This window comes from Triturus cristatus, chromosome 9 (assembly GCF_964204655.1).
Source record: "Triturus cristatus chromosome 9, aTriCri1.1, whole genome shotgun sequence".
Classification (NCBI taxonomy): Eukaryota; Metazoa; Chordata; class Amphibia; order Caudata; family Salamandridae; genus Triturus; species Triturus cristatus.
Genome location: NC_140592.1, coordinates 416,654,462 through 416,666,843, shown reverse-complemented (window position 1 = coordinate 416,666,843; position 12,382 = coordinate 416,654,462). Strand labels below are relative to the sequence as shown.

The 12,382-nt window shown below is 43.7% G+C and overlaps 1 protein-coding gene across 2 annotated transcripts in view; it reads left to right on the top strand.

Moving 5' to 3' along the window:
* Positions 1 to 12,382, top strand: part of LOC146798073 (cytochrome P450 2G1-like) — a 998,619-nt gene that overhangs the window by 162,965 nt on the left and 823,272 nt on the right. For both annotated transcript variants that reach the window (XM_085625291.1, XM_085625290.1), the window contains exon 4: positions 6,123 to 6,283. In XM_085625291.1, the coding sequence (XP_085481417.1) occupies positions 6,123 to 6,283 (161 nt within the window). The remainder of the gene's footprint in view (positions 1 to 6,122; positions 6,284 to 12,382) is intronic.

Genomic DNA, 12,382 nt, shown 5'->3' with positions numbered 1-12,382 from the left:
ATCTTATAATCAAAAAAGGGGGCTAGAAGGAGTAGTCATCCATTCTTCTTCCTAATTATATGTCTTGAATCATAAGGGAATGGATCACTTGTAACTGGAAATAGGGGTCTTTTGGGTCGTTGTCTGAACCACTAATACCAAAATAGGTATTATGAGAACCCTCAATCACGTATTTGTGATGGTATTAGCGGTGTATCTTGGTTTTCCGCCTTTTGAATACGTGTAAGCATTATCATCGGGTCTCTTGTGTTATGCTTCCTCCACCTGGAGGCAACCGCTACTTCACAGTAGTGATCAGAAATATTGGTGCAAAAAAGTGCAAAATAACGTGAAAAATTGGCTTTAAAAATGTCTTGCCAGTACTTCCTTCAAAAGCAAAATTTATTCCGTCAGGTGTATTGGTAGACTTCTAAAAACAAGGGTGGTGCAGTGGGTCAAATTATGTAACCCCAGCACTTTAGGTGTCCAAATCAAAAAAATGTGGTCGACATGTTTCTGCCCTTCTGGCGCCCCTGGAGGGGGTCGTTGGGCATTCCTCAGGACCTAGTGAAAGTGTGAACCGGTATTCTCCAGTTCAGAGATATTGAATATATCAGTGTCTTAAGGTTATTCTTTTCCTACAAAAAGGGGGAACAAGTACACTAAACAATAAGTATAAAATTAAATAAAACAAAACAAAACGAGACAGTACAATGAAATGTACACCAATCATGATGAATATTCAGCAGATGTCGTATAGAAAATGGCAATTCTTTACAATACTGTACTGTAAAGCAAACTCAAAAATGGCAAGTCTTTACTGTAATCAGGAAAGCGATCTCAGCATTTCGCATCTTTTGGTTATTAGAATACACAGAATCTGAGTTCCGAGCTGGGGTTGGGGGGAGAAGGTATGAAGGTCTCGCTATGTCAATGGTGATTAAAGATGTACAGTAACCTGTAATGTTGGAGTACATGGCATTTAGAATGACAGATCGCTTTGCCAAAAGTATGAAATAAACAGAAGGCGGAATTTTGCACTTAACAACAGAGACGAGAAGAAAACATCGTCAGTTACCTTTTTGGGCGCGTCCGTATTGCGGCTGCTGCCTTGCCACCGTAAGCGCGTTTTGCCTGCAAGTAGAAACGGGATAGGGCTGGGATAGGTGGGGGTAGGGTGGGTTTAAATACCGTGTTGTAATCGAAGGCTGCAGGGCTGGTTGTCATTTCCGAGATTCTTCCTTCGTACCTCCTTTGTGGGCTCCGCACAACTTGTGCTGACGCTGGCTTGCAGGGCTCGTACTGAACGAGATCCCGTGTTTTTGCCGTTTTGTACTCGTTCTTCATGGAGATTGAGGAAGGACTTTAATCGTCATTGTTTGTATGAGTCGAAAAAAGACTCGCTTTGTGTATGACTTGTTTGGCTCTAAAAAGTATGGTTTTAATTTAAATAGAAGCTATTTTTACATAAAGCTAACTTTTAAAATATATGATGCGCTATGAAAAAACTATTTCTGTATATGGAAGTATGGTATTTTCGGGGATGTAGTCTTTAGAAAGTCTGCTTCTTTCTGCGATATCCACCTGTTAATTTCGGCTTCTTCTACCATGATCTTAATGGTTTGTTGTAATCTTGCAGTCGGATCTGTTGTGATAATTGTGTAGAATTTTTCGTCGGATAGTAGGTTTAGGCATTGTTGATTGTAGCCATCTTTACTTATTAGGACGATTCCTCCTCCCTTGTCTGCTGGTTTTATTATCATGTCTGTGGCATTTTTCAAAGATTCCAGAGCTTGTTTTTCAACTCTTGTTAGATTCATGAATGGTTTTTTTGTCGATTCTGTCAGTTCACCGATTTCCTTCATTATTGCTTGTTCAAATGTCTGGAGTTCGATGGGAACTTGGTGATTTGGTGGGCAGAAGGTGGATTTAAGGCGTAATGGTGTGTCACCTACTTTATCCTCAGTATCTTTATTCGAGAAGAAGGCTTTGAGTTTTAGCTTTCTGCAAAATTCGGCGGCTTCACATTTTATCTTGAAGATATCTAGGTTTGGTGTTGGTACATACCCGAGTCCTTTATTGAGTACCTTTTCTTGTACCTCTGTCAGAACTGTATCAGTTAGATTAATTACGAGCGAGTCGTGCTCGTTCCTGGTTTCTCCTTGGACATGTTGGACATGTTCCTGGTTTGGACTTGCCTTTCTTGGTCTGTCCACATCACTCCTTTTCTCCGTCCTCTCTGGTTTGTCTGGCCACGTCCTAAAAAAGACGGTTGTTGCATATATGGTCCTAGGTAATGGCCCATAGGTGGGGGTCCTGGGGTAAATGGATTCATCCAACCTTGGAAGTTTGGTGTATATGGTTGGAAGGGGAGTGGTTGTTGGTTTCCATATTGGGGAGTCCGCCAGAAATTTGGTCTCCGCTGTTGTTGACGTCTGTAGGTACCTCGGTTCCTTCTTTGTGGTCTTGTCTCTCCATTGTTCCAGTCGGAGCTGTCAATTGATGACCCGCTATTATCGGTATCAGACTGATAATCTGGTATTTCGTAGTCTTCCTTGCTGTATGGGTGCATTTTCTCCATGGAGAAACGTTTGAGATCTTTTCCCAATTTCTGTATTTTATTGTTGGTTATGTACTCCTTGGTCTCGTTCATGTCTTTGTTGATTTCCTCAAGTCTTTTTTTGTAGATTGATAATTGAACCATGTTCTTGATCTTGGTTTCATATAGTTGAATTTTGATAGTTAGGGCATCGGTCAGTCTTGTGGCTGTTTTTATTATCAACACAAGGTAATCTCTTGTGCACTTCCACGATATCGCAGACCAATCCTTACGGAATGCTAAATCTTTTAGAAAAATACGTGGTGCATTATGTACCCAGAGGCCCCTGGGGGCTGCATTTGCTCTCAAATTGACCCCTATTTCCAGTTACAAGTGATCCATTCCCTTATGATTCAAGACATATAATTAGGAAGAAGAATGGATGACTACTCCTTCTAGCCCCCTTTTTTGATTATAAGATCCTACTAGGAATGTCATGTCTCCCCCATGCTCCTATTCCCACTGCTCATAATTCTACATAGCATAGTGTTGTGCACAGGGGAATTGAGTCACGCTGTGCAACCACACAATATTATCCTCAGGGACCCTATAGAGAAAGCCCTTCCCTGACACCCCTGGATATCTGGGAGTGAATTTAATCCAAAAAGGGGAGTTATTCCAGCATGGGGTGGAGGAACTTAACAAATATTTCCAATGTGGGAAGGGGTTGGATATCAGTTTGTTAGTGCTCACAAGTATGCAAAATTGTGGGTGCTCGCTACTTACAAGGCAAACCCTTCCTTGCAACATTCATTTGCCACCTTTTGCGTGGGATTTACCACTGCAGATTTCTCTGCATTTATGGTGAAGAAATCCGTATGTAAATCCATTTAATCCTTCCAGGAATCCTTTTGGGAATTCTTAGTGGTCTTACCTGAGGTATTTTTGGCTTTAAACTGTCTGTGATGGCCGAAAATGCTTTTGTGACTTGGGCCCTATATTTATATATGATTCTATCTCCAATGTATGGTGTGCACTAACACTGCTTATTAGTGAGTCAATATTATGACCTGCACCACTTATTCCCCAAAAGATCAATTAGTGCTATAATTAAGAAAGGTGTCCCACCTTAGCAGCCAATTTCATAATTCAACTCAACCATCTCTTCAATCTCCAGACAGTGACATGTTAAAGCTGTGAAGTCTTTCTAAAGAACAATCAATATTGCAATGTCCTCCAGCTAGTCTGCCATAGTGCAGTATTAGCTAAGATATACTCGAGGCATCTTCCCACATGTCAGCCAATAAATACCATGAGGTGCCTCTAATATCAAACCATAGGACTGATATTACCGTGATGCAACAGAGGCATCCCCAAACTGAAACAATTAATGCTAATATGCACTCCAGGCATCCATGAAGGTCCATCTAAGTCATTGTGTGTCCATGAATCCTCAACAAGACAGCTCATTGTGATGAAATAGTCCAGCCAGCCACCTCATAGGTTAGTTAATATCATGATATACATCAGTGTTTCTTTACACCGGCAAAATGTCATGATATCAGAATTTCCTTCACAAGCAATCAACACCATCATCTTCCTCAGGTGCCAGCTCCACAGAAAAGAGATATCAATGATGTGCTCCAGGCATCCCTTATATGCTAGTCAGTTTCATAAAGTGCACCAGACACTAACGCATTTGCTGTCAATGCTATTATGTGCCTTGGGCATCTTGCATCACTCAAAGAATGCCTTGAAATATCCCAGATGACCGTCAAATGTCAGACTATGTCATGAGGAACCATAACAACCATTAATGTCTGGGTGGTGCTACTGGGTGGGTCAAAGCAGTATTTTGCCCCTGGCATCCCTCAATCATGTCTCTTGGTACAAATTTAGGAAAGTCAAGGCCACCGGTAGCCGCAGATCATCAGTCCTCCTTAAAAAACATATATCCACAGGCGCACACGTTTGCAAACACAAACATGATTTTAAAGTGATGAACAAGCTCAGGCGTTCTATGGAACTATGATGATGCCCCACGGGCTGAAACTTTAAACTGTGTGTACTTACCGCGGAGCCCGAGTACCCTTGGCCGCTGCCTGGTGGAGCTGTCCTATGCAGCTATAGCAGAGTCTGGCTCTGGGACACCCCCTCTGCCGTCACCTACCCAGCCGGACATCGGACATTGTTTTTCACGGTTCTTCACGGTTTTATCTGTCTCTCTTCTCGACTGCTTTGACTGCTTTGTTCCCCCTGGAGTACTTTCCCCCCCTCAGATCTACCTGACTCTGTCTACTTTCCTCTCCTGTTTACCTTTCCCCCACTACCTTCCATTCCCCATATGATGTGTGTCTTGGATATGCTACGCGCTAATATCTTATATTATTGTGTAAGCTCACGTTTCTCTCCTAAGCATATACTGGTAACTGTAACTGTAACAGATGTAACTATGTGTTACCCACCATTGTGTGTGCCCTTTGCCAAAGCACTCCTTCTCCCCTTGTTGGGGAGGGATCCAGCATTTATACCCAGGAGTCTCAGGGACCCCCTTGAGAGAGTCCACAGCGTCAAGGGAGCCACACACAGCGGAGTTGTGGAATGGCACCCCTCTTTGCCCCTTGTTGGGGCGGGATCCATTATTTATGCCCTGGAGTTTCAGAGACCCCTCTGAGAGAGTCCACAGTGCAAAGGGAACCACACACAGAGGAAGTGTGGGAATGATACCTCTTCCACTGGGATCACAGCACACCGGACGTCAGACACTGTTTCTCCTCATCTCCCTGTTGTGTTTTCCTTCACCCTCCCCACCTCTTTCCCTCTCTCATTCTTGGTCTACCTCCCCTGCTCCTATCCTCTCTCTCCTGAATCTCTCTCCCCTTGCCTGCTTTTTTTCCTTACATCTATGTTTTTAATGCATGTAACTTCGCACCAGCAACTCATGTAACTTGTAACTATGCTCTGAAACAATGTTTGTCCTCATGTAAAGCGCTCTGATACCTCCGGGTCTAGCCAGCGCTATATAAAACTTTTCAAATAAAATAAAAATAAAAAATAAATAAAGGCGTATTTCAAAACATGTACCCAGCATTCACTTCCCCTACTTTCAAATGACTTGCTAACTCCTAAATGCAAACAAGCATGCACATACACACACACATATACAAAACACACACACACAAAACAGATATATGTGGTTACACAGCTTCTTCATACTTGCAATTTCATGGTTCTTATTGGGCTCCTCAATTTTAGGCAAGTGCGTATAGGAATTGAATGTGCTACTGTGAAACTAGGCTGTGTAATGTTGCATGCAGAAATATCTTGAATGGGATATCTTCAGTGCACATAATAGACTCTTCTAATGTTTGAATCAATCTATGCTTATTGTATTTGTCTCTTGATTCAGCTGCTCAGAAGCTGAACCTTTATTCTTATCTTCTGAAGCTTGTCTTACAGCATATTGTCCACTATGTTTTACACTTAATCGCCAATACCCCTTTGCTGCGAATTTAAACATTCACTATTGCATTGAATCAATTTACCAAATGATTTTTCATAATGCAGGTATATTCCAAATAACTTAAATCTCTATCTGTCACAGGCTTGCCTTTCGATCCCACCTTTTTCCTGAGCCGGGCTGTCTCCAACGTCATCTGTTCCGTTGTCTTTGGAAGCCGCTTTGACTATGAAGACAAGAAGTTCCAATATTTACTAAACCTGTTGCATGATACATTTCGACTCTTCAGCTCTGTCTGGGGGCAAGTAAGTGGAGTTAGGCTGCTTTCATCTTGGCAGGAGCTTCGCTTTATACTGTATATATACATTTGCACCATATACATATATGTTGTAATATCAGGGTAAAATAGGTTGAGGTGCAAAATAGACATGTATGCATGATACATTATCATTACATACCTACCTATTCCTAGTGCATTTCAAAAAATTTAGGTATAATCTCAGGACTAAGACATCCACCTATCCAGCAAATTATGCATCCATTTATTTTGAATTTTGTATTGCATGAATAGGACCAAACGTGTGTCAGAGGGTTTTGCATAAGAACAATGTCAGACAGTATACAAACAATTTACATATGAACAGTTTCAAAAAGGTTTCAGAACAGATTCTTACTGCACAACAGTTGTTTACTCTAAAATAGTTTCAACAAAATCTTGATTAAAAAACAATGACACCTTAAGATTAGGTATTTCAGTACAGGCACAAGACTTAAGTATTATGTGAGAGCAACATTCCTTGCAAAAGATGGCTGCCAAAAACTCTTGTGATCATTTGAGAGAGGAGTAGGTGGTGGGACATTTGGCAGATCTCCGTGCACTCTAGTTTTTACAATTAGGGTGAGAGACAATGTGGCCATCGCATAATAGAATGATTTATTATACTCAATAACAGCTTGGGTGCTGCTGGCTCCAACAGGAGGTAGTTAGGGGGAGCAAGGGAGCTCCTCTCTGATTGAGTCTTTGAGTGCTCAATTTTCCATACACAGGGGTTTTTTGGCACTGGGATCCATCCATTGAAATTCCTCGTAGGATCCACTGGGTAGTGCCAAAGCTGCACAAGGCATCTCGGAGATTACACAAGGCTGGCAGAGAACCATATGAGAGTCATATCCCCTAGCCTGATCAGGTGTTGTTATTGATACAAATGCTCAGGTAGGGCTGTGCCAAGGAGGAGGGCATCCAAGTGGCAACTGCAGAGCCACAGAGCTCTCAGCCTTGTAAACCAGTCAGTTAGGTGCCAATCGCGGTCATGGTTGCAGGTGTAGCATCAAGGAGGATATTCGTGGAATCTGGGAAATCTTGTGTCATGATGAAGCCATTGGTAGGGCGTGGAAAGCTTGCCATGTCTTTTTATGGCACTAGCAATATGAGCTCCATCTGAGAGCTTTCTAGAACTCCACCATCTTAGTTTGACCAATCTACAATCAGAGACTGGCTGCGTTGACCTTAGAGCTGCATTCCTAAACCATCTGTTATATACAATGATGGAGATGTCAGAAAATGAAATAAAACCAGATAATAGAAAGCTTTCTCTATGAATAGTGAAATAACTACCTAGATACAAAATTGTACAAAACATGTGCTATAGCTTCAGCACTAAACAGTATCGTTATGAGTTGTCACTCAAACATGTGTATGAACTCCTTTGTGAATTCATACATTTTGTCTAAAAATATCGAATTGTCACTTTCAGTTAGAAATTAATTTTTTCTCACAGCTTCTTTGAATAATGTCACCTATTTTGTCTAGGTATAGCACGTTTTCCTGTAGAGTTATTATGTGCAACACAGTTATGTCAATCATTTTCCTACTAGTCCGTATCATAGGCAAATTATTGCCATCAAGCAATTAGGCGTCTTATAATGTGGCAGCTATTGTAATCCTGTTACTTTCCATCATATTTTAGTGAATACTAGAGTGTGGTGTAAGTACTTATATATGTCAAGTAACGCTAAAACTTTACTCAAACACACCTTGTATGCTCTTCAATATCATGAGGCGCCACCACATCGCCTACTGACTCAATTGACACCCATATCATAAGTCAATATCAATATTTCCCAAAGGTGGTTCTCCATAAACAAATTCATGAAGTGGTATGCCGGGTACCTCCAGTATCATAAGCTTAACTCATACAACACCGAAGTCCTCATCCTGGGCTCCGCCCCTCTGCCTGGGATGACTCCTGGTGGCCCGCTGCGCTCTGAATTCCCCACACCCCCAGTACATGGGCAAAAACTTCATTCTGGACACCTCGCTCTCAATGAACCGCCAAATCAACACTTTCGTCCTCCTGCTACCACACACTCTGCCTGCTTCATAAGATCTTCAATTGGATCCCCACGAGTCCAGGAAAACAGTCACCCATCAGTTGCCAACTCGACTACGGCAACACACTCTACACCAGCACCACCCAGAAACAGCTACAGAAACTGCAGAACATTTAAAACACCTCCCCAGACTCATCCTGAACATCCCATGCCGCAACCACATCACTGGCCACCTGAGAGACTTTCACTGGCTACCTATCAACAAAAGAATTACCTTCAAGATCCTCACACACACCAGCAAAGCCCTCCACAATGACGGACCTGCATACTTTAACCATTGCCTCTCCTTCTACAATCCCACTAGACATCTCCACTCCCTGCCCAACTGTCCCTGGCCACAATCCCAAAATTCCGCAAGACCACTGTTGGGGGAAGATCCTTCTCCTGCCGCGCTGTGAAGACCTGGAACTCCCTGTCTCTGCACCTCTGGCAATCACCATCGCTCTTGCAATTCAGGAAGGACCTCAGGACCTGACACTTCGACTGAAAATCTCTCCCCCCCACCCACTTCCTTGAGGCCCTCATGGGTGAGTAGACGTGCTCTATAAGAACCTTGATTTATTAATTGATTGATTGATTGATTAATTGATTGAAGAAGGTTCCCCCATAGGACTTTTAGTGCTATGATGTGGATATGGAATCTGACAACCAATAATTAATTACATGATTTGAGCTTGACATCTAGGCACACCTTAATGTTTTGATATGGTCCAATAGCTCATCTGGATACAAATCACTGTAATGGTGTGCTTCATGCCTGTATGAAATATGATGCCCCCAAGAAATTTTGCTTAGGCAATTCAATGCCATGATGTGCCCCAGACATATCACCAATGGGTCAGTCCCTCTCAGATGTGTCACATGTGCCCCCCATCGGCCAGCCTCCAGCCTCTCATGAACCAGATAATGTCACCATGTTTCACCAATGGCCTGTCTATGTCATGATTTCCATAAGGCTTCCATTTAGTTGTCTATCAATGGCGTGATGTCCCAGAGGTTCCCCTCATAATCCATTGCCTGCTTAAATGAACTACAGACAAGCCCTTGCCATCATATACAAGGCAAGCTCCCTGTAAGGCAAATGATCCCATAACGTATTCAAAGACATCACCCAAAAACGTTATTTATTTATTTATGTAGAAGTTTTATATAGCGCTGGCCAGACCCACGGTATCGGAGCGCTTTACAGCATTAGTATCGAGGAAATCACACATTATGACAGTGGTATACGCAATGATTTATGATGCATCACATAATATCACCGTAATGAGCACATAGCCTCGTGGCGAGACTAGTTCAAGGAGGGGGGAATAGAGGAGGGAGTCGGGAGGAGGGTGAGATAGAAGTCTTAAAGTCAACGTGTCTGTAAACTGCTATGGGCAAGCTTCTGTGTTGGGCGGTAGCTATCCATTTGGGGGGGGATTGGTTGAGGAAGAGGTCTTTAAGCTGCCTTTTGAATTTTAAAAAGGAGGGGGTAGTCCTGATGTGTACAGGGAAGGAGTTCCAGATTTTGTGCGCGTTACCTGAGAAGGATCGAATTGCAGTTTTTTGTTTGCGAGTTTTTGGAGGGATGAGGAGAAGAGTGTTGGTACTCCTGAAGCTTCTTGTCTGACCAGCCTTCTTGAGTTTGGAGGCCAGGTAGGCAGGTTTCCCTGTGTGCAGAGCTTTGTGAGTGAGACAGACAGTTCTGAAGTTGGCACGCATATGGATTGGGAGCCATTTTAGCTCTTTGAGTGCCGGTGAGATGTGTTTGTATTTCTTTACTCCGGTGACCATTCTAGCTGCTGCGTTCAGAGTTGATCCGAGGGGAGTTAAGTGAGATTTTGCTGATTCTGTGAGGGTTGAATTTGTCAGACCCAGCTCCGCAGGATCCAGTCGTAGTAGAAAGGAAGGTCCACCTCCTGATCTTACCAGCACCCAGATAGAGGATATGCACCGGGTGCTTGACTGATCAGGCGAGGGAAAGGAAAAGGGAAGGGACAGCATGGGAAAAGAACCAGTAACAAGAAATGCAAATGATTAATACCAACAACAGTCTACTCTCAGTAATCTCTCTCTGGGAATCTTACTGCATACCTGAATCTAGCTACAGCTGATGGCACTTTCATTGGGTATCATAACACCTTTCCGAATGCCCAATATAGAGCTAAAGGAAAGGAAAATAATCATAAGTGTTATATCCAGCCAACGCATTCAAGCGATTCTCCACATACAATGTGCTGACTCATACATACCCTAAAGATAGCATTCTCTATGAGCTATAGATCTCCGCAGGACCTCATGTCATGAAAAATCATAGCAATTGTCTTTCAAAACTATTATACATCCAACAGTGACAGGGTCCCCCTTTTCTGGTGCATAGCCAAGACGCTAGAAACACATAGGCACCCGAGGTTAGATTCACCTCTCCAAACTAGAACATAGTGATTTCCAATGGAGTGTTTAGATTCGATGTTCCGTAATAAAGAAAACTGTAGTCATCCAGGGAAAAGAAAGAGAAGCGTTTCAACAGCTGTACAATCGTCAATAGCGGTTACTCCTCACCGCTTTCCAACATTGTAAGCTATCTCTGCTTTGATAATCCGCTCCAAACGGTAATACGTGGTTTGCTTCACCACCGTATTCCGCTGGGTCCAAAAGTTTACATGTACACCATAGAACACACACGGCAATACGCGGCTCTGATTACCGCCGTACTCCGCTGTGTGAAATCTTGCCAGGGATCCGAGAACTTACACATGGAAGTACGTGGCTTAGCCTACCGCCGTACTCCGCTGCGCATTCCCCAAATGTAGAAGCACATAAGAACAAATACTGAAGCGCATATGCCCCTGGAAGAAAGGTAATACGCGGTTTTTCCTACCGCCGAATTCCGCTCTAAGTATTCAACAGGAGAGAGCTCCCCTTCCGTACTCACAGTATCTTTGGGTTTTACTTTCTTGTTTAAACGGGGTAATCCAAGGACGCCAGAGAAACCCCACGACGCTACCTTGCTTCCGTGCTCTCCCAGCCGAGAGAGCGAAGATGCCACAAACTCAGAATATTGCGCAACGTCCTGTGCGCCGCCGGCACCTAAATCCCCATCCCCCAACAAGCCTTCTGGGAAGTGTAGTTTTGCAGGTAAGGTAGGTGCTGCACGCACAAACCCTGACAGTAGGTCCCCCTCGCCTAGCGCCACCTAGGCCCAGGTTTCAACGGGAACTGTCTATGGAAGGAACGGACTGCCAAAGGAGCGTGTACGTTCTGCCACGGTACCCAGGAATCATCCTCCGCAGAGTAGCCCTTCCAGGACACCAAGTACCACAACACTCCACGTCTCATCTTGGAATCCCGTATGCTCCGTACTTCGTATTCCATACCCCCGTCGCACATCACCGGAGGTGGAGCGAACCGCCGCGCCCCCAAAGCAGGCTTCAGGAGATTCCAATGAAACACAGGGTGGATGCGAAGGGAACCAGGCAGCTTCAACCGATAAGTGACAGGATTGAGTATCCGCACTATGGCGTATGGACCTATATATCTTGGATGGAAAATTCTGCGCAATTTAAATCGAATGTTTTTGGTGGACAACCACACCTTGTCACCCACCTTGTATTGCGGCCCCTCCTGCCTATGACGGTCCTCCCACTTTTTATAGGCCTTCTTGGCCTTAACCAGGTGCTTCCTGACCTTGCTCTGTATTGAGCGGAGCTTCCGCATGTGAGCCAGTACCATGGGCTGATTTACCACTTCCTCAGGAATGGTAACCGGTAGGATCCGGGTATCGTACCCATAATTGGCATAAAAAGGAGACAACCCGACGGAACTATGCCAAGCATTGTTATAGGCCAATTCCGCCATCCACAACATGTCAACCCATGACTCCTGGGCCTCCCTTGCGTAACACCTGAGGTATTTCTTTAGAGTTTGGTTCAACCGTTCTGTTTCCCCGTCAGTCTGTGGGTGAAAACTCATTGACAGTGAGGATGCAATGTGCATGGCTTTGCACCATAAATTCCAGAACCTGGCAACGA